The sequence below is a fragment of the Penicillium samsonianum genome (genome assembly GCF_028829775.1).
Source record: "Penicillium samsonianum strain IBT 33392 chromosome Unknown utg000003l_segment0_segment0, whole genome shotgun sequence".
Lineage (NCBI taxonomy): Eukaryota > Fungi > Ascomycota > Eurotiomycetes > Eurotiales > Aspergillaceae > Penicillium > Penicillium samsonianum.
Window position 1 is genome coordinate 1213903 of NW_026643261.1, and position 21054 is coordinate 1234956.

At 46.5% G+C, this 21054-nt stretch overlaps 10 protein-coding genes across 10 annotated transcripts; 7 read left to right on the forward strand and 3 right to left on the reverse strand.

The window, feature by feature from the left end:
- Positions 1 to 33: 33 nt before the first annotated feature.
- Positions 34 to 660, forward strand: N7471_004014 (uncharacterized protein; the record flags this gene model as incomplete). Its single annotated transcript, XM_057276733.1, has 2 exons — positions 34 to 142; positions 204 to 660. Exons 1-2 carry the CDS (start codon positions 78 to 80, stop codon positions 658 to 660), a joined length of 522 nt encoding a protein of 173 aa, XP_057136343.1. The 5' UTR covers positions 34 to 77.
- A 1024-nt stretch (positions 661 to 1684) lies between these two features.
- On the forward strand, positions 1685 to 3284 carry N7471_004015 (Zn(II)2Cys6 transcription factor domain-containing protein; the record flags this gene model as incomplete). The annotated part of the gene is made up of 3 exons (XM_057276734.1): positions 1685 to 1743; positions 1793 to 1798; positions 1853 to 3284. 3 exons carry the CDS (start codon positions 1685 to 1687, stop codon positions 3282 to 3284), a joined length of 1497 nt encoding a protein of 498 aa, XP_057136344.1.
- A 189-nt stretch (positions 3285 to 3473) lies between these two features.
- Positions 3474 to 3787, forward strand: N7471_004016 (fructosyl amino acid oxidase; the record flags this gene model as incomplete). The annotated part of the gene is made up of 2 exons (XM_057276735.1): positions 3474 to 3544; positions 3631 to 3787. 2 exons carry the CDS (start codon positions 3474 to 3476, stop codon positions 3785 to 3787), a joined length of 228 nt encoding a protein of 75 aa, XP_057136345.1.
- Positions 3788 to 4778: 991 nt separating this feature from the next.
- N7471_004017 (putative MFS monocarboxylate transporter) lies at positions 4779 to 6152 on the reverse strand (the record flags this gene model as incomplete). Its single annotated transcript, XM_057276736.1, has 2 exons — positions 4779 to 5899; positions 5966 to 6152. The coding sequence occupies 2 exons, from the start codon at positions 6150 to 6152 to the stop codon at positions 4779 to 4781; spliced, it is 1308 nt and encodes a 435-aa protein (XP_057136346.1).
- A 1287-nt stretch (positions 6153 to 7439) lies between these two features.
- On the reverse strand, positions 7440 to 9181 carry N7471_004018 (PLP-dependent transferase; the record flags this gene model as incomplete). Its single annotated transcript, XM_057276737.1, has 2 exons — positions 7440 to 8936; positions 9008 to 9181. The coding sequence occupies 2 exons, from the start codon at positions 9179 to 9181 to the stop codon at positions 7440 to 7442; spliced, it is 1671 nt and encodes a 556-aa protein (XP_057136347.1).
- A 1339-nt stretch (positions 9182 to 10520) lies between these two features.
- On the forward strand, positions 10521 to 11867 carry N7471_004019 (TauD/TfdA dioxygenase family protein; the record flags this gene model as incomplete). The annotated part of the gene is made up of 5 exons (XM_057276738.1): positions 10521 to 10672; positions 10733 to 10935; positions 11009 to 11634; positions 11707 to 11771; positions 11834 to 11867. 5 exons carry the CDS (start codon positions 10521 to 10523, stop codon positions 11865 to 11867), a joined length of 1080 nt encoding a protein of 359 aa, XP_057136348.1.
- A 776-nt stretch (positions 11868 to 12643) lies between these two features.
- N7471_004020 (glutathione S-transferase family protein) lies at positions 12644 to 13422 on the forward strand (the record flags this gene model as incomplete). The annotated part of the gene is made up of 3 exons (XM_057276739.1): positions 12644 to 12673; positions 12729 to 12915; positions 12977 to 13422. The coding sequence occupies 3 exons, from the start codon at positions 12644 to 12646 to the stop codon at positions 13420 to 13422; spliced, it is 663 nt and encodes a 220-aa protein (XP_057136349.1).
- Positions 13423 to 13579: 157 nt separating this feature from the next.
- N7471_004021 (HpcH/HpaI aldolase family protein) lies at positions 13580 to 14597 on the reverse strand (the record flags this gene model as incomplete). Its single annotated transcript, XM_057276740.1, has 3 exons — positions 13580 to 13884; positions 13959 to 14340; positions 14430 to 14597. The coding sequence occupies 3 exons, from the start codon at positions 14595 to 14597 to the stop codon at positions 13580 to 13582; spliced, it is 855 nt and encodes a 284-aa protein (XP_057136350.1).
- Positions 14598 to 16726: 2129 nt separating this feature from the next.
- Positions 16727 to 18414, forward strand: N7471_004022 (Pyridoxal phosphate-dependent transferase major region subdomain 2; the record flags this gene model as incomplete). The annotated part of the gene is made up of 7 exons (XM_057276741.1): positions 16727 to 16766; positions 16814 to 16947; positions 17021 to 17154; positions 17254 to 17378; positions 17445 to 18102; positions 18195 to 18281; positions 18345 to 18414. 7 exons carry the CDS (start codon positions 16727 to 16729, stop codon positions 18412 to 18414), a joined length of 1248 nt encoding a protein of 415 aa, XP_057136351.1.
- Positions 18415 to 19503: 1089 nt separating this feature from the next.
- N7471_004023 (uncharacterized protein) lies at positions 19504 to 20906 on the forward strand (the record flags this gene model as incomplete). The annotated part of the gene is made up of 2 exons (XM_057276742.1): positions 19504 to 19856; positions 19922 to 20906. 2 exons carry the CDS (start codon positions 19504 to 19506, stop codon positions 20904 to 20906), a joined length of 1338 nt encoding a protein of 445 aa, XP_057136352.1.
- Positions 20907 to 21054: the final 148 nt, after the last annotated feature.

Consider the following 21054-nt stretch of genomic DNA (forward strand, 5'->3'; position numbering starts at 1 on the left):
TTTCCCGGTCTTCAAATCGTCACATCTTCAATAATCCACTAAGCTTCTACCGAATCTCCTTCTTCTCCTTTTAAAACATGGGTCTTTTCAAGGATAGCCTTGCTTTGGGTGATGGCTATAGCCTCATTAAAGCTGCATCCAAGTGCGTTCTTCAAGTCTTCCACCCAAGCTTGTCACTCTCATACTCATAAATCCTCCATTAGGGCCGCCACTGAACACGAGGAGCGGAAGCAGAAGCAGAGGGAAAGTCTCCAACCTGCTTCCCAAAGGCTCCGACATATTTCCCAGCAACAGTACTATCTTAATAACAAGCGGCGAATGGGCTATAAGGATGGTAGCCAAATGAACAACCCTCATGTCCAACCATCGGACCCTCTACACGGGCCTCGCTCAAACCATGACAGCAATGTGAACAGATCTAAGCCACAAGCACAATCCCAGTCGACCCACCAGCCGTCAATGTGCTGCACAAGTACAAGGACCATGGAGGACCCTCCGGCATACGATCCTTCACCACAGGCACAATCCCAGTCGACCCACCAGCCGTCAATGTGCACAAGGGACATGGAGAACCCTCCTCCATACGATCAGAGCCACCCATACGATATGCAGGTAGATGGTAAGGCTGGATCAGATCAGGAATATTGCAAATCAAAATAGAAGGGTATAGCTTGGGTTAAGTGTGGTAGCCGTTTACGAGGGAGCTTTGGATTCGATTAGTTTACATTACATTACAGGTTCTGCTAGATCCACCTTTAAGTCGATTACAATTGAAATATTCCGAGCAGAATAGATTGGGTTGATTTGATTGTATTCTACTCTATTGTTCAGCCCTCCACTACCTCAAACTGACCGCTTCAACCGCTTCCCACCCACGGCTCTCTGATGTAAATGACTCTACCAAATTTCTGCTATCACCAGATTATCGGCTATTCGTTTTATCATCGCTTACTCGGATCTACGCTGAGTTAAGCAAGCTCCGCAGAATGACTAACAGTGCTAGGGGTGCAGAATAGCGGTGTTACAGCGTAGTGGGCGGTCAAGGGGCGAGTGGACGTCTAAAGTTACGGGTGGAAAGGCGGCCGTTTCTAGCCTCGAAAGCGGTCATTTTCGGCGTCATTTTCACGGGTCCTCATATTCGTGGAAGACACATAGGAAATGCCATCGGTTTGCTGGTGAAGCCCAGGAAGACCAGACTTTCATGACGTGATCAGCCTGACATCCAATGGAGGTGAGCCCGGGCCAGGATGTTACAGGTAACTCTATCATCAGCATGAAGCTTTACTCACATGATACGAGGAGATATGATGCAGCAAAATGTATGAAGCCGGTCAACTCCCTAGTTAGGAACGTCTGCATATGCGAATGTATAAACTTCATATTTCCTGCATCTGTACCTTTCCCTGTCGGATCCGGATTTAATAGTGAGATACTAAATTCCCCCTTTTCTGACTGGCTGAATCGGTATCAAGGTTCGACCAATAGAAAGCGCCGGCGGGATAAGCATACCTGGTACCTATGTAGGTAGTATCTAAGTGAGGCAACCTCAACCAATGAATGATGGGTGGTTCCACCCGCACGCCCTACGCATGACTAGCCGATGTGCTCTATTCCCAACCACAGCGCGAAACGTATTTTTCACCTATGAGCCGTCCCTCACACTGAGTCCCAACGTCATTTAACAATGAAGACAGGCAAAACAATAACCCGGCGCAAAGCTCGGACTGGCTGTCTCACCTGCAAGTAAGTTTTCATGAGTCATTACATCACTAGCACGCTAAAAACTCTCCAGGTCTCGGTATGATGGGAAAAATGTCATGTATTTCGTTTTGATGACTAACATTAGTATCAGACATGTCAAATGCGATGAGCAGAAGCCTGCATGCTTGCGCTGTGTCAGCACGAAGCGAATATGCGAGGGCTATCTCGTTGTACCGCAATCCATTTCATCCGAGAATGAACTTAGCGATACAGAACGCCGAGCATTTGCATTCTTTCGATCACGCACAGTCCACAGGGTGTTTGGCCAGCAGGATGCATGCGATTGGATCTCTGTTTTTCTTTATCTTGGACATAATGAAGTATCAGTCAAACATGCCATTACAGCGCTAGCCTCCCTGCACGAAAGTCTTGAGCCTAATAATACGTCAACATGGATACGAAAATCTCCGAAGCATGCCAGCAAGACTGCGGAAGTTTTGGCCCTAAAACATTACACTGAAGCCATTAAATCTTTGCGGTCCGAATCTCTCAATATGTCTTCGAAACCCGATCTCACGATGGTCTTGTGTATTATTTTTATCTGCTTTGAGCAATTTCGAAGTGGCGATGCTGCGTGTATAGTCCATTTGACCGCCGGACTTAATTTACTCTATTGGTGGAGATCATATACCAACAACTACACCAAACTGAAAGAATATTCTCGGCCAACGTTGGAGCTGATGAACGAGAAGATAACGCCTGTTTTGCAACGTTTGCGCGTCCAATTTTCCCTGTGTATGGACTCCCGTCACGCTCTCAGCAATACTGGCATCAAACTATGTCTGCCTGCTCCGACTATCCCATCGTCATATGCGTCATTGGATGTTGCTCGAAGGGATTTCGATCGTGGCATGAACTATGTTTTCTCCACACTCGAAAAACGGCAGATCACGAATTGCCAGCAGCCCAACATGAGTCCAATGGCCATTTTACAGCGTTGGAAATATGCACTGGATGCTTCTGATTTTGCAGCAGAACCTCCTGAGCTTCGGGGCTGCATACGCAAGCTGCTAGAGCTTTACTACCATACCTCGGTCATCATTACTGGGACGTATGATTCAGAAGAAGAGATAATATTTGACGACTATCTTGAAACATTTCAATTCATTGTCAACCTCACCGAAGAGATCCTCGAGATCTGGAAAGTGGCCTCGCAACAATTCAGTCTATTGTTCAGCTTTGATCTTGGGATCACACCGCCAATGTTCCTTGTTGCGTCCCGTTGCCGTGATTCTCGGATTAGATGGAAAGCCGTCAACTTGATGTTCCATTCAACTTTATACCACGGTGTTTGGCGTGATCAATACTCCGGGCTTTGTGCTCAGCGTATCGTGGAGCTTGAAGAACAAGGACTTGAGAGAATTGGAGAATCTGTATACGTCCCGGAGCACCGACGTATTAGGAAAATATCTGCCGATATCCAGGAGGAGAAAGGTCAAATCGTTATGCATTTTGTCCGATGGCCTTACGCGGAATCGGAGATAATGTCCACTTTCATCCCGCTGAGGACCGGTAATATTTGAGAAAGCGACTTTGGACTGATGTATTCGCTGATGGATGAGACGGTGAAGGAGATATCCCGAATCAAAACTCGTGCTGGCAGCGCAGCCAGGCACAGATGGCCACATGGATGGCTATGTGGAAGAATGCAAGAAAATGTTGAGCTAGCAAATTCGGGTAATTATTCGTTTGGCTTGGAGAGCATGAAAGAAATGCCTGTTCGGCAGGCGATCGGAAAATCAATCGTCTCCACTGGGGTGAGTGGAGAGAAAGATGCGGCTGGGTAAACGCCGAGGCATGTGTCAGATACGCGGTCAGGATTTTTCGGCGTCATGGAGGACACCACATTAAGATCAAGCCAAACCACAGAGTGCGGAAGGTTCTTTATGGTCACTCTGCTGAGTCCATCATCGGATTCCTACGCTGCACTGGAGTCGAGTTGGATGATGGCTCCCATGTCTTTGCGGACTTGGTTATCCTTGCCGCCGGTGCGTGGACGCCATCTGTCGTTGATCTCGAAGGTTGAGCAACGGCTACTTGTCAGGTACTTTCATATCTACCATTAAGTGAAGAAGAACCAATGGCACTCGATTCTTTGCCTATTTATTTCAACGTGAGCCACGGAATTTTCATTTATACCTCCGCACAACAAAGAACTCAAAGCCGGTCGTCATGGATTCGGTTACCAAAATCCAACGAAAGTATCAATCAATATCTCAACCATTGGGGAAGGCACTCAATCTATCGAAAAGGTTGTCAGTGCACCACAAACTGATCTACCTATTCCATTCGAAGCGGAAAAGGCTTGACAGGACTTTCTGGTTGAATTATCCCCAGAGTGGAGCAACATAAAATTCTCCAAGACGCGGGTCTATTAAGACCGTGACATGTAGGTTGGGAATCTGGGCGCTTGACTCAAATACCAAAACTGATTCAAATATAGGCCGACGCAAGACTTTCCCATTGAGTACTATCCTCAATCTGAAGGTCTGTTTCTGGCTACAGGTGACAGTGGTCACGCCTTCAAAATGTTCCCAATCATTGACGAGAAGATTGGAATTCCATTGAAGGAAATCTAGAATCGGAAATACAAGAGCTGTAGAAATGGAGGAAAGATATGCCTAGGACATTCCAGACAACAGATGATGGTACGGGAGGGGCAGGCGGGATATGCTACTGGGAGCTGAGAGCCGCGATGTAAGTTGAGTTCGAGAGACCCATCTCTAGAACTCTCGTTTCGGCTGATCGATTTTCAAAGTGTTCATAGATTTTGGAAGCAATCTAGGAAAGGCTATAGTAAAGAAAATATATGGCAAGCTTTAAGACAGGGAAGCTAGCTAGTAATTACCTATGTATAGCTAGCTAATTGGCCCTTCCCACATGCTATGGATTATCGAAAAGGCCGATGGAATATTCACCATAAAATTACCAAAAATATAGAGCCTCAATCTCAGTGCTTGCTTTTGTGTGAATCTTCTAAACTAGTGTAAACTTCCCGCTAGCCCAAGCTTTCTAGTCTATACCTTGGCTTTCCACTTCCAGCTCCAGTCTAAAAGAGCCCATCGAGACAAGATGACGCTGAGAAGTCCAACGAGCATAATGGCAGAGTAGAACCCAATGAGAACCTGTGGTGTAGTCGACTGTAGCAACTGGCCTCCAATCGGCACAGTGAGCAAGACTCCAAAAGAAGCCACACAGTAAACAGTGCCGTAGAATCGACCATAATCTTTCGTGTCACATAGCTGGCCTGCACAAACTGGAGCAAGCGAGAGCCACCCACCAGAGCCGAATCCAAAGATCGCCACAACCGCGTAAAGGGTGCCTTCATCGTGAGACCCATATGGTAGCCAAACACCCGCCATTATTATGATGGTTATCACAACCAAGGATAATAGAATGTTGAATCGGCCAAATAAATCAGCAGCAAAGCCAGGGAGGACTCTCCCGAGAAGGCTCATGCTATTCAAGACAGTGAGGGAATAAAATTGCACATCCACGGAGAACCCGCTGTAACGGACATACGATGGAAGAAGCGCAGCACATCCAAAAATGATGAACTCGAAACAAAACACTGCCACAGCAAGAAAACATAGACGGGGTGACTTGAAAGCTGCAAGGTCGATCGTCATTCTGCTCTTGCTGCCAGGGGGTAGACGTCCTCTGACGAGTAGCACTCCCACCATGTAGCATCCCAAAGCCATAAAGGCTACGACCCGTATGGCCCATATCCACCCATAATTTTCAAATAAAGTTCGTAACATCAAGGGGATAATGGCACCACCCGCAGATGATCCTCCCATACAAATTCCGGAAGCAAGGGCGCGTCTTCGGCTAAACCAGTGACTGAGAACTGCAATGGAGACTGTCGTAACAATTGCTGCAGATATTCCACCAAGAACACCCAGGCAGAGCATAAAGTGCCAATACTTTGTGCATTCTGCGAGCAGTATGTAGGAAGCGAAACTCCCAAGTGATCCACTGATCAACAAGACTCTGGGCCCATATCGATCAAAGAGCGGCCCAACTTGAACCCCGAGAAACAAGGTCAAGAATACAAGCACTGCAGTGATCCAGCCGACATCTCTCTCCCCATATTCGGCCAACTGGTGGGTGCTGATATAATCCTGGACGGATCCAACTATCAATAGTGTCAGTCGTCGTGTCCTCGGCAACAATGGTCAAAAGGAGTATGGTCCATCCTCACCTGCAGTCTGAAATCCAAATGAGGGGAACATCATGAGACATGATCCTAGCAAGCAGACCCATGCGTCTCGGCCACCTTCCGGAAAGGCCAAGTTGGCGTCACCATCGGCAGGGGTCTCAAGAGCAACCTCAAGCTCAGCCCTGCTCTCACTCGAGCTGTGACTCGTCGGTCTGTTATATCGGTGCATTCTTTTACTTATTTAGACCTATGAAGAGATTGAATGGAAAAAAAAATTCTTGAAGTGAAGTCGCCGTCCAGTCACGTGGTTCTGTACTTCATGAGTCGTGTAAGTGGGTCCGGTCTCTCTTATTATTCCTTTTCTGATTGGACTATGCGTATGGACCGCGACGCAACCAATAACGAGCCAGAACTGATTTGTATGTGAGGACTCGTAGCTTACATGTCTCCGATTGGGAGTTCTTGCATCTTCTTTTCTCTCCAACTCTGAAAAAGCACAGCCATATTCAGTCAGCCAGTGGGCATCTTACTGCCTTCGCCAAAAATCAAAGTTCGTATCCATAGAGAGCATACGGGTCTGGACCCATAACACCACTGGGATGTGGGCATTTACTGCATTGCTGTGTCTCGGAATAAGAAAACGAATGTTCGTCCTTGAGAAGAATTCACAGGGATTCACAGATGTTTTTCATGATACAGTAGTTTAAGTCAGGCTGCTTCTGCATCAAAGAGGCGAAGCGGGTGAAGTAAAATAGTGGAAATGGAAGGATCGCAGGCGGGCTTGAGATTAGACCTTATAACCGCCCGCGAGCCGCCCTCCGAGGGCCGCCCACAGACCCGGCTTTTACGGGCGGAGGGCCGGCATCTCCGGCCCTCTAAATGTTTTTAACGAGGTCTAACGTTGGTAAACTGTTTACAAAGCGAACAAGAGGGCCCCGGGGATGATATATCAGCAACAAAGATAACCTTCCAACCTTAGAAATCCTGTTCTTCATGCGATTTCTATCACAATTATAGCAGAAGAGCACAAAATGCACCTTTTGGACAACGGAGCTTAGAGTTATATTAAAAATTGGTCCATGCAAGCTTTGAATGAATCACGCGAGATTCCCGTAGGCGACTACGCTACTTCTTTCTCTCGCTCAAATTAATCCCTAGCGAAGGCTATCTCGAAGTTTTTGAACAAACATCAGCTGAACGAGACTTGCTACTTGATTTTTGTTCTCTTTCAAAACATTGACCTAAAACATACTATTCTGTTTCGAAAAAAAAAAAAGTCTCGTTATGCTATAGCAATGATGGACGCAGGGTTTTCTCTTTTCTGGTGCGAGTAACTGCAGTCCCCATTGAAAGGATGTCTTGACATGCCATCGAAATTCCACTACACTTGATTCACACCTCCTAACCGATCGCACTGATCCAGATCAGGGAAAGGTCTACTCGTCAGAAAAGAGATCGTCCCAAGGAAAATTACGAAAAAAATATGAATATTTATGAATACATGTGAAGTGCAAGTTCACAGGTTCGAGCGAAGAGGGGAGAGCTTGATTTTATCAGCTTCGTAGACCGCCACTTGGAATGCCTTCAACAGCTCCTCCTGATTTTCCAACCCAACAGAAATCCGAACAATCGTCTCCCTTAATCCGTACTTGGCTGCCCAGGGTTTCTCTTTGCTGAAGACAGTCTGAACGTAAGGTTGGGCAAGAGTGACTTGTGCCCCCAACGAAGGACCTTTATGAACATTCAACGCGTTAAAGAAGGCCTCCGAGGCTGCCACAGTGTCAAATTCGAGGGTAAAAAGCCCTCCATACCCTGGATTGAATTCAGGCGTGTTGTGGCGCATCTGTGCGCGGTAGTTTTCCGTACTCCAGCAGACCGTAGGATAATAGACCGCGGTGATGCTGCTGTTCGGGGCTTTTGACTGGGCGTAAAGGTGATCAACGAGCGACGAAGCGGAGGTGTTGATTTTAGTGGCACGCGCGAGAAAACTCCGACTGTTCAACTCGAGCTGGGCGATATCTCCATCGTAGATCTCGGAGGCGTAGTTCAGGGACATGAGCTTTTTGAGATCCTGATAATATGGCTTTGAAGGGTTGAGAATGATACTTCCAGCCATCACATCTGCAAATCCATTGAAGCTTTTTGTAAGCGACGTGACCACTATATCGGCCACTCCAAACATATCAACATTGGCGAAGCTGCCGATTGTCTCATCAACCACGATGGCAAACCCATATTGATCTGCCAACCGTCTCAGACGAGCGTAGTTGGGTGTTCTCAATAACGGATTCGATGGGCATTCGCACCACACAGCCTGAACTGTTCTATCTTCTTTAGCCTCTAGAGCCAAATAGGCCTCTAAATCATCGATTTCCTCTTCCGTGCCGAAGCCGTAGAACCGAGTGCGCGGTCCATACTCCTCCAGCAGCTTCAGGGTTAATTCATACGGAAACCCAAACACCACGCTTTCTGTTCCCCGCCAGGCTAGAAGTAGTTGATGCACATGGTATATAGCAGCCATGCCCGTCTGGTAGAGGTAAACATCATCCGCGGTGAGACCCTCCACTGCTTGCGGGTCGAGGGGAGCTCGCTGGAGGAGGTCCACAATTCTCGTGCATACCCGATTACGGGAGACTGTACCGGATTTTGTGGGCGCCAGCTGGGCTGTCATTGTTCCTGGCATCCACGCTTCGCGAACACTCCCGAGATACTTCAGACATGCCTCTGCCAGCCTCGATGAGATCCCGAGGCCCGTCAGTCTCCAGAATGTCAGCGCTTCAGGCGAGAGGGTCTTTGGGAAGAACACAGCATGGAGGTAAACAAGCGACCCTGCTAGGTCAGCCTGGTCAACGCTGTTGATATTGGCCTCGATCACACGGATGACAATTTGAGATGCTGCGGCCTTGTCGCCATTCTTCTCCATTGCAGTCCTGCATGCTGATGCCGATGCTGCACTGAGATAGACAAGGACCGAGTCATTTGAGTGGAAGCGTCTGAGAATCGCATTGGACACCTATAAGATATATCCGCTATTAGATTTGTGAAAAACAGCCTTTCCTGCTCCGCGTGGCTAGTGGTAACTACCTCTACAACATCCTTATGCAGAAACGACCGTGGATATCCTGTTCTTTGTGCTGACTTCACTCGGGGGTCACCAGCGGCAAAATCGCACATGTCGGACCAGGTGGGAAGCTGTACAGATACGGCATGACGGGCGGTCGGTACGGGGTAGCCAAGCGGAGGAGTAGTAAGGGCCATTGTGATGTTCCAGAGGAGCCTATATATGCAGGAGCAAGTTAGTTCGAGATCTCCAGCAAGCAAGAGAGCCAGTAAATCTCACTCGATCTGGGCAAGGGCTATATCGGAGGCTGAAATGTCAAGCAATATAAGAAGAATTAAGGTGCAACCCTTCTATGGGCATATCTCATAACACAATGATAGGTAGCAATAAACGAGAATAGCCGAGAATCTGACGGAAAAGCTCTTCTTGGAAAGTTGCCAGCGGGTGTTCGTATGGAACGTATAATATATTTATAGTTCTGTTTACTCCATACCGTCTGCGAGAAAATACCATGAAACCAAGGGATTGGGGTACCTGAGAGCAAAGCTGTAACTGGCCCACTATTCGTGTGGTCAATCAGAATCTGCATCGGCTAGGCAAAGTCTATCTTGGCGTGGATATGTCTGGCTGGATGAGATCGATCATTTTAGACAATCCTACGCCTATAATTCTCCGTACTTCTGGTATTCTATCAAGACAAATTTAGGGTCGTTACGTCGAAGGCAGTGTGTATCGGGGACCCACTGTGGAGTTTGCAAGAGCATTCACACCGACAATTGAAGCTCCTTTGTTCGGTGGGATTTCCTGTATGAACTTGAATTGGTTGACTGACTATATTAGCCTGGTATACTAGTAAATCTTATTGCCCAATAAAAATAGTCACAAAGAATGGTCCACTAGTTAGATGGCGTATAAATGTAAATACGATCAATAATCTACCACGACAGGATCGTCAAATCTAGGACCCGTTCATAATTAATAGAAACCTTTTTAATAAACTAAAATCTCCACTTTAATGCACAGATCCCGAGATCTCGTAGCCCGAGGCATGTTTTCAGCTTGTCTAAAAACTAGCTTCTCCTAGCCTGCTGGCTAAGCGGGAAGAAAAAAAGAACAAGGATAATACCATATGCATTAGAATTGTATCATTCAGGACTAGTTGCTCTTAGTTTCAGGAAGCGTAGACATCCCCGCCTATTTTACCCAGGTAATATACCATACTGGCCCCAACTAATGCAGGAATCTACGGGAAATAATTTTTCAAACTGATACCACCCAGTACAAGGCTGTACAGATGCAACTACGGAGTATAATTGTCTTCATCTTAGCGGAGCTACGCCACCACGCAAGATGGTCACATACGGGGCTGGTTAAGCTCCAGTGTGGGGTGGGGGGGGGGAGGACTCTTGACCGATTATTCTGAATCACGGCGTAAGCTGTTGTGTAAACACCCCCTGACTTTGACTCTCAGCTGGCTTTTTTCCCTTCTTGCTCTTCGATCCAAACCAGCCCATCTAATCAGCAAGCTGCGACATGATGATGAATACCGGAGCTCCGTTGAGCCTTGGGCCGCCTGTCAATCGTAAACCGATGACTGAAGTCCCTGAGTCTGAACTCAATGGGACAAAGGACTTTCCTCCAGCTCAGTTTCCGAATTATTTACCCATCTGGGAAATACCTCCAAACAAGTAAGAAAATTCATTTGAATACTCTGCATAGAAGAAGACAAATTAACCATCCAGTTAAAGGTACCCGCCTCTTGAACCCTTTGACCATGTCGAACATGGAAAAGACGCAGATCCAACATTCCCTGACCTTTTGCCCCAGGGCAGCAAGATGACTTACCTGACTGCATCAATTGGGGCAGAGATATCCGGGGTGCAGTTGAATCAGCTCAATGACAAGGCGAAAGATCAACTAGCTTTGTTGGCTGCCCAGAAAAAGGTTCTTGGTATGCATGACTTGCTTGAATATACCCCCTCCTTACTCTTTATATTTAACTAAGTAAATTTCGGTATATGTAGTCTTCCACGACCAGGATTTCGCCAAAACTCCCATCCGCGAAGCAGTCGAGTTCGCACGCTACTTTGGGCGACTTCTTCTCCATCCACACTCTGGTTACCCGGCGGGACATCCAGAAATCCACATCGTCCACCGTCGCGCCGGCAACACAATGTCCCAGGATCATTTCAAGTCCCATACCCACTCACTGGCATGGCATTGCGATAACACTTATGAGCGCCAACCACCGGGCACCACTTTCTTGTACGCACTAGAAGTCCCCGAAGAGGGCGGCGACACTATTTTCGTCAACACCGCCGCGGCCTATAGTCGCTTAAGCCCTGCATTCCAACAACGTCTTCATGGACTCACGGCCTTACACACGGCGCACGATCAGACGGCAAAGGCCCTCAATAGTGGTGGATATGTGCGACGCGAGCCCATCACCTCCATTCATCCCGTTGTGAGGACGCATCCCGTCACGGGGGAGAAATGTCTTTTTGTCAATCCGCAGTTCACGAGGTATATTGTGGAATTGAAAAAGGAGGAGAGCGATTATTTGCTAAAGTATCTTTATGATCATCTGGCTTATAGTCAGGATATGCAGTGTCGGGTTCGTTGGAAGGCGGGGGACGTGGTGGTTTGGGATGTAAGCCTATCATCATTCATTTTTCTCCTTTTTTTTTTAATAGGGTGTGCTGATCTCGCTTTTTTACTACAGAATCGGGTTACGAATCACTCTGCTTTGATGGATTGGGAAGACGGTCGACGACGACACATTGCAAGGTATGTCCATATGAAAGGATTCTGTTTGAGATGGAATTACAGGTCTGACATATATTGTGCAGAATCACACCAGAAGCCGAGAAGCCTTTTGAGTAAACATGGAATTTCTGTAATTGTCCTTGGACTGGCCACGTCCACGTCTGCGTTTTTAGTTGGCTAGAAAAGTTGATGGCTTTGCTCACGGGCAGCCAATGACCATGAATTCAAGGAATGAGGTGAACAGAGGCACTGCCGCAGTGCTGCAAAATAGTGATTCCAAATTAATTAAGTCCCACTGTGCATTTAGTCTCAGCTAGGTCGATCGAAGATTGGAGCCGAACATTGAAACGAGGAGAGTACACCTAGATGGTGGATATGGAGGGTGGTTGTGGAGCTGTTGACATGGTGTGAGTTACTGAAAAAGGAAGGTCTCGATACCATCTTTTGTATCATTTACACTTTCTGCAGCTAATTAAACACCCCTCATCACTTTGCACAATGGTTTTCCGCACCAACTTCATATTTTAATTTTTGTATATATTATGAACAACAGTAATATTCCAAATAGGTCTTATTGAGTGTTTAGTTCGCCCAGTTGGAAGTTTCTTGCCACATATGAAGGGGCTCGAGCTGTCATTCATTCGCATAGTTTCTATATGAGAGCCCCCACTTTCAGTGGACTTCGGGGTGGTATCATTACCATATTGCTTTCGACTAAAACAAGAACGGTAGGTATCTACGCGGCCGTGGTATTGTAATAACCATGCCTATTTTGTATCAAGAAAGATAGTGTTGGGGTTTATTCATATCTAACCTTTCTAAATTCTCCTCTGCACCCAGTCAACCAGGATATTCCTTAACAAAGGCCACATCATCCACACCATAACAGAACTATGTCATTCGGCAAGCTCTTCGGCTTTGAGGCATGTATTTACAAGCTCCAGCTTATCATATAACAAAATTAACTCAAAATGACAGGGCAATGTCCGTACAAATGTTCAATTGGTCATTGCGAAAGCAAACAACCTCGATATCGAACTGGTTGTTACGCACCCACGGACCAAGGACCCGGAGTATCTGAAGCTGAATCATCTCGCCAAAATCCCGACTTTTATTACTCGTGATAGTGTGGTTATTAAGGAAGCCATTGCCATTGCCTTTTATCGTATGATGAACCAATTTCTTTATTTCTCACAATTTTTATTCTGATTTCCCCATGAATGCAGTTGCATCCCAACAAAACAAAGAGATGTGGCTTGGTGAATCCATCGAAGAGCAAACTTTCATTCTTCAATGGATGTCGTACGCCAATAGCGAAATTTCACCTCCCATTGCAGACTGGTATCGACCATTAGTGGGAAAAGCGCCTTACGATGCGGAGAAGGTCAAAACCAGTAGAATCGCTACGTTGCGGGCAGTTCAACTGCTGGAACAGCACCTGGGCTCTCGCTTGTATCTGGTGGCGGAGCGTTTGACACTCGCGGATATTTTCACGGCATCGCTTATTTGTCGAGGTTTCGAAAATGTTTTCGATGCGAAATGGCGTCTCGAATACCCCGCAACCACTCGCTGGTTTAACAACGTTATTCTGCAACCTGTTTGGAGAGACACCATAAAGAATACGCCAATTTGTGAGGTTTCGGTTGATACCCCACGGAAGGCGAGACTATAGAAAGAATACTGCTTCTAATGATTTTTTTACTTGTCATCGTTATGCCCCTCTTTAGCCACTCCCTAGGGCGGTCATACATGATTTATTATGCTTTTCCCATCATTTATCTATCCGTTCTAGAGATGAGCGTAGATAAGTATATACAGAAAAAATAATGTCAAAGCTTAGACTCGTCCCGGATTCTCCTGGACAATATCTCGTACTCCTTCACTTGCTGGCTCCCAGCTTTGAAAATCGATGCTGAATCCCCAATGCCGACAAAGGCCTTCCAACCCTGCCTGATTCTTCTTTCCAGAACATCCGGCGTCGCTGCAAAACCAAGCACTGCCAGTCCATTTGCGTCAGCCGCGCGCTGGATTTTATTCAACGCTGAGAGAAACACAGGTTCATCGCCATCGGGACTGCCACGCGGTAAACCCATAGAGAACCTGAGATCAGTAGCCCCAACCATTAGGGCGTCCACTAAAAATTCACACCAAGTTACATGTCAGTCGAGTTGAACAAGGAAGACTGGGGAAAAGAAAAAAAAGGTGTACCTCCGGGCACTTTGGCAATGTCCTCAATATTCTTCACGCCCTCCACATCTTCGATTTGGCAAAACACAGCCGTATGGTTATCCCACACATCAAACACGGTCTGCCCGGGTTCTGTTCGCAATTGATCGCCAAACAGTGCCGAGGGCGGATAACTTCGAATCCCAATGGGGGGGAACTTCGTCAACTGGACCAATCTTTCAGCCTGTGCAGCGTTTTGCACGTGTGGCATGATGATTCCACCAGCTCCGGCATTCAGAGCGTAGGTTATTAGATCCGTGGAGTTTTCGGGAATCCGGACGACGGGGACCATGGAGCCATTGGAGAACTGGTTGATTATTCGTACGATGCTTGCGAGCAGAGTTGCACTTAGTGGAGTATGCTCCTGTAACAGGGGGGATAATGTTCCTGATTAACAAAACCAACAGCAAAAGAATGGGTAGAAACAAAAATAAATGGCACTGCGCAACTTACGGCATCGATGAAACAAAAGTGATGGGGAAGTGTGGCAACAATTCTCGCGGCCTCTTCATGAGGTATTCGACAGGCTGTGCCCCAGAGCAACCCCTCGGAGGACAACATTGCTCGGAAATTGGTTGGTTGCGCGAGGTTGAGTGCATTATAGCGCTTTGTATCTGCCATGGTGATTGTGTGCCAGCGTGGTGCAAGGTGATAGAAATGTTGTAAAATGGGAAAGACAAAGGTATTCTTAACTAGAAAATCTAAATGCGCAATATTCGCTTCACGTCAACTTACCCAATTCTATAGATACGTACTACGTAACTAGCTCGGATGTTGAAATAATACGGAAGGTTCTTCATGCAGAACAATTCATCATTATTACAGAAAGAAGTATCTTCCTCGCTTCGTGTGATTAATCCAGCTCTCCCGCATTGGTGGCGTTTTTAGCAGCTTCGTGGCTAAAAGTATATCTCAGCCTAGATCCATGTGAGCCGTGCTGGATCCACTCGAGTTCAAATCAGAAGTCTTCATTTGTTCATTATTAACTTACAATGCCGAATACTCCCTCGGACGGGACAAGAACCTCACCTTTTTGCTGCCTACCAAATTGAGTCGGAAATGCCACAAGGTAGCTTCTGGGTAAAAATGCCGCAATCGCATCATGTTTGGTTCTCCGGATCGCGCTGATCAACAACATGTGGGGGCTGTGTGGGTCTTCCTGGTGAGTATTTACACGTCTGTCGGCACTCTCAACACTGTATAATTCCCTACTAGGAAATTAACCATTCGGGCAGGTAGCGGGCAAAAGTCTTTACTAGTTTCGCGCTAAGGGACCCGAGAAACCGGCTCTTGGCAAAGGAAAAGGGGCTTTTTGGGTGTATCGATCGATCAGAGAGGTGCTTTCAGCTGTTCAAGGTAGCCCACTCTAAGGTAGGTTGTCAGTTGTAAAACACACCTAAGAATGAATGGGATTATTCAGCGTCGATTAGACATCCTTGTGTGCCTAAGAATTAGGGCATAGATGCATCTCGGTTAGGTATGCAATAATATATCTTATAAAATTATGCACACAGATAAGATAGATCAGAGGAATCAGAGCTACGCAAGCTGAAGCGAATGATGAGATGTGCCGAAGGAAAAACAGGTGGATCTGCTAAGTATGCACGATCACTAATAAGGAGGACGATCACTCTATAGCTTCTACTCCGTACTCCGTACTGATCAGCGCGATCTGGAGAGAAGCAGAAGGCAGGTCCCACCGACAGTAACTACATGCTCCACCGATTGGTGGGTCAGTGCTAAAATACTCCACTAGTCGGTGGAGCATGTAGTTACTGTCGGTGGGACCTGCATCCTCGAAGAAGGAGGGGAGAGAAGCTACCCTGCGGCATTTCCGATTCGATCTCTTCAGCAGTTGATGTGGCTCCACTTAGTGTCGTCAAAATCAAGCTCCATTGGATTGGGCGGAGACTCGTATTACGATGTGTCGATCGGGAAAATGTTATTTTACCACTAAGGACAGGCTAACTCAGCGAACTACCCACTCCTCTAAATGTTTTTGTATTAATCGGGTCGACTCGGAATTCCTGTGTTATACCATGCCAATACTAGCCCCTGACGGTCTCCTAGATAGTTCTTCAATCAAGTCACTCAATTGGTTGCCTCAGTACTAGTGCATGCGGATATCCTGTGATCCGACACGATGAACCGAATAAAGACTACTACTTGGTGCATGTACTGTTATGGAGGAAGTTACATGGCGGAACTGAAATGTCACGGACATGGATCGCCAAGATGGACATGTCTCTTGGAAATCAAACCTAATTCCCCAGGCTGCAGGATCAACTTTGAGTGAGGTAAGAGTGCGCCATCCCAGCCACAATGAAATCATAATCACCAAAATTCCGATGGGCAGCTCCACCCCCTGTGGTGACTCTACCGAGTAGAGGTGAAATTTAATATTCTTTTCGCATGTGCCTGTGCCCAGAATATAGGAATAATATCATTAGTATCTCAGCAAGAGGGGTGTTATCAGAGTAAGCTGAAGTACATCATTAATTGCCTCTTAAGGACAAAAGGTCAAGTTAAATAGTGGGTTCAGCCACCACTGCCCAGCCTGAGAAAGGCCGTGCGTGTCCTCCGTCGATACAATAACGCATGGGTCTGGTGGTTATTCTTTTGAATTTCTTTTTTACACCCGGGGTACTTATGGGAAAGGTTTATCGAAATAAACCTTTGTCTTTTGACACTTGACACCAACAACCCTTCTAGGTCAGTTTCATTTACTTCCAGGTATCTCCCAGTTCAAGATGGTCCACCCTTTTGCCAATGTACAAGATATACAGCTAGGTGAGTTTGTTACCCCTGAACATTATTGCGACATCCATTCTCACAAGAGTCCATGATAGAGAGTTTGAATTCTTTAGGCGCTCAGTTTAGATGTGATCCCGCCCCAGAGAAAACTAATCTTATGGTTGGTGTTTTCAAGTCCGATAATGGCGGCCCTCATGTCCTCTCGTCTGTCTCTCAGGTAATATTGACGGTGTTCTTTTATATGTACCGAGTAGAAACAAAAAAGAAAGTTCCTGATTATGTATTACTAGGCAAAAGCAAGGATTTTCAGCAACTCCAATTGGCATCACGAATACCGTGGGACCCATATTGGCAGCCAAAGGTTCCGAGATCTTGGTGCGCGCTTGTTTTTTGGCGAGGATAGCCATTTGATAAAGGAGAATAGGTAAGCCTGTTATATCTGTATGCAATCAATCGGATTAATTGAATCCATTGTTTGTTTCGAGGTTCCTGACATATATTGACTGTTTTCAATCATTGACAGGGTTATATCCATGCAGTCGTTGGGCGCAAGTGGTGCTTGTCATATGGGAGCGAAGTTTCTGAAAGATCACTACGGCCCATGGACTAAAAGTGAAGCGCAGGTCTTCATCCCACAAGAATCCTGGGGTATGTATGAATTCTTCTAATCGGTCATGAATGCTTTTAGAGACTAGTCTCATCTTTCCCGGTCAGGTAATCATCCCAATGTTTTCGAATATCTTGGAATCAAAGTTTCATTAATCCCCTATTTCGATCATGAATCCAGTACGTTCGACTACAATGCGTTTCGAACGGCTATCGATTCAATACCCCATGGATCAGTTCTCGTCATGCAGAGCGCGGCTCAAAACCCCACGGGATGTGATCCCACACTCGGACAATGGCATGAGCTTGCCTCTCTATGTCGCGAACGAAACCACCTCGTTATCTTCGATGTAGCCTACCCTGGCTTCGCAAGTGGAGATGTCGAAACCGATCTTCAAAGTGTTCGGATATTCGCGAAGAGGGAAGTTCCCTTGGTTCTCGCGACAACCTATGGCAAATGTTTTGGGCTATACTGTGAGCGGGTGGGTGCATTGTTTGTGGTTGCTCCGGATGAAGGGGTGGGGAAGCGCATTGAAAAGCAGATGAAGTTTCTTGCGCGAGCGGAGACCGGCGCTCAACCGGATTTCGGGTCGTTGATTGTCGAAACGGTTTTGTCGGACGGAGACTTGCGAAGCTTATGGCAGAGCGAACTGCGGGATATGGCCGAGCAGTTAAAAGACAGGAGGGAACGGCTTCAACGAAGACTCGAGGATCTGAAGACTCCTGGGATATGGAGTCATATCACATTGCAGAATGGGATGTTCTCGTGAGTTATCTTTTATTCATTTTTTATTGCTCTCTTACGATCCCAAGGTCGACATGGCATGCATTCGCTTACAAGCTATTGTTCTGGTTCAGACATATTGGTTTCACTGGTGAGCAAATCCGTATCCTTCGAGAGGATTACCACGTGTATCTCCAAGATAATGGAAGATTATCTATTGCGTGAGTCCGCTGTTTTCTTCAGTCATCTTTGATGTTAGCCAGAAGTCTTATTTTTATGGATAGGGGTCTCAACTCAAGCAACTTGGAGCACGTTGCTAGGAGTATACACGCCGTCGTTACGGCAACCAAGTAACTAGATTCCAATGGATTTGGATAGGTAGACAGAATTTTTCAGTATCCATATTATATTCGATTGAGTTGTCAAAAGATGGATTATCCAAGGCCATGATAACGTGCTCGTATACAGTAAATACGAGCATACTCCAGAGATACAGTTGACTGGTCTCATTCACACCCAATGTTACGGCCAAAATAACTCGTACAAGGGATGTATGTTGGCTTCGACAGAAACCAAAAAGCACCCCTCCACCGGAGAATAAGAAAACATGGACACACAGACCTGCCACAGGGTCGAGGCCCTTAAGGTTGGGTTGGCCCAGCGGAGGTCACAATTCGCATCCCTTGATCTAATGCAAAACTTGCAGTACGGAGTAAAGCACAAAGTATCACACGTTACCGACAGTACTGAACAGTATTGAACTAAAGTAGAGGTAGTGGATCCCCACGGGTTTATGTAACACCCATACATGGTCATCCACAGGGTTGGTACAGTTTAAATACAGGCCTGCTAACACGTGGAGTTATTCTTCCTCCGACTTGAATGGGGTAATAAACTACATAAAATCTATAATTTTTTTAAGATTGATCTCAGAGAACTATTCCCAAATCCTAGTGCTTTTGGTGGCGTTTGCAAAGTCTTGATTAATCACCCCTATTATTCGTAATAATCCCTTGCGGTCCTTGTGCCCCCGAATTATTATTGATCCGAGGTCTTAGTCTTGAACGGGACAAATTTCCAAGTAACAATTTACTCCGCCATTGCAACCAAGGACTGTCTTGTCTCGACTTGAAGTGAAAGGACGAATGTATCCTTGTTCAGCAACCTTGGTTATATTCGATATTTTGCGGTTCTCTCACTAGAGGGTGTTCACATCCTTCCGATCGAATTCTACATATCAACCTTGATTCACGAAAGGGGAAGAAGGAAAAGAAAGGAAGATATTAAATTCTCACACCTGTTCAACTAATACAAAAGTGCACTCTTAACGTATTGCGTGAGTTTTCTTTCTACGTGAGCGGTGTTAACCGCAACGATGATGACGACGACTACGAATCTAATCTTGGCTCTACACAGAAAACATACCGACCGTACACGATAATAATGGCTCCCTCGACCGGATTCCGAGCGCTCATCAATACAACAATCGATGTCAAGCTCCTGTGTCTACAGCGTCTCGTTCGGCTCTACGCATTCGGAATCTCGTCGCTAATATTAGCCCTTCACCTCGCAAAGCTAGGGTTTTCGGAGGAGAGGATCGGGCTTTTCATGACTCTCACCTTGCTTGGGGATGTTTTCTTAAGCTTGGTGGTGACAGCGATTGCCGACAGAATCGGTCGGGCGAGGATGCTTGCGCTAGGATCTTTACTCATGGCATCCAGTGGAGTTATCTTTGCGATATCGAATAATTATTGGGTCTTATTATTAGCTAGCATTTTTGGAGTTATTAGCCCAAGGTACGTACATCTGCTTACTCCTTTCAACTCCCTGAGCAGCCAGGCTTACTAACATGAAAATAAAGTGGCGGCGATATCGGTCCATTCAAAGCGATTGAAGAGTCAATGATGGCTCAACTTGTTACAGCCGCCGACTTCAATGCCGTTCTCGCTTGGTATTATCTGCTTGGCGCCTGGGGTACTGCCGCCGGGGTGATGGGCACCGGATGGGTGATTCAAGTGCTTGAGCATCGCGGACTTTCTACCCTGGTGGCGTATAAATGCATGTTCTGCATGTATTCCCTAATGGGAGTAATCAAGTTGATTCTGTCGGTTGTATTGAGCAAAGCATGCGAAATGAAAGCAGAAAAAGATACAACAAATGCAGAGCGCGACCCACCAATTGCCACGGAGGCTCAGCCACTCCTGCCAAAGCCCGAACCCGAACGCGACATAAACAATTGGATAACACGCCTCTGCCCAACTTTGTGCAAGGAATCCAAGAAATTCCTCACCAAGTTCTGCTTCATTATCTCCCTTGACAGCTTTGGGTCCGGACTCGCGTCTAATAGCTGGTTGACCTACTTTCTCACCCTGAAATACGACATGCAACTGGGATTTCTGGGCTCCATATTTTTCGCCAGCAATCTTCTGGCGTCGGTTTCGAACCTCATCGCTATTCCCGTCGCCCACAAAGTCGGTCTCATCGCCACCATGGTTCTGGGACACGTGCCAGCTTCAATTGCGCTTCTTTTGCTACCTTTACTACCGACCGTATTCGGTACGGTCACTTGTCTTTTGATTCGATCGATTTTTATTGAATTCGATCAAGCCCCGCGCCAGGCGTTCTTAGCGCATGCGATATTGCCTGAAGAGCGCACAGTTGTCATGGGTGGGGTCAATGTGGTGAGGACGCTCTCGAGGAGTTTTGCTCCTTTTATCACTGGGGTATTAGGAGGGCGAGATGGAAAGGGAGGATATAAAGGAATAGGTCTGGCAATTTCCCTTGCGGGATGTCTCAAGCTGGCTTACAATGTTCTTCTTCTCGGCGCTTTTGGGGTTCAAGGTTAAAGCGGTATACTTGTATTTTTATTGATTTTATTCCTCAGGCTTTTCACGACCTTGGGTCGTATGCAGCCCCTTAGCTAGTGTGCACTGCACGGTTGAATATGTACAAGCCATCGGTGGATCCACTCGGTTGAAGCCAACCCAGCAGAAG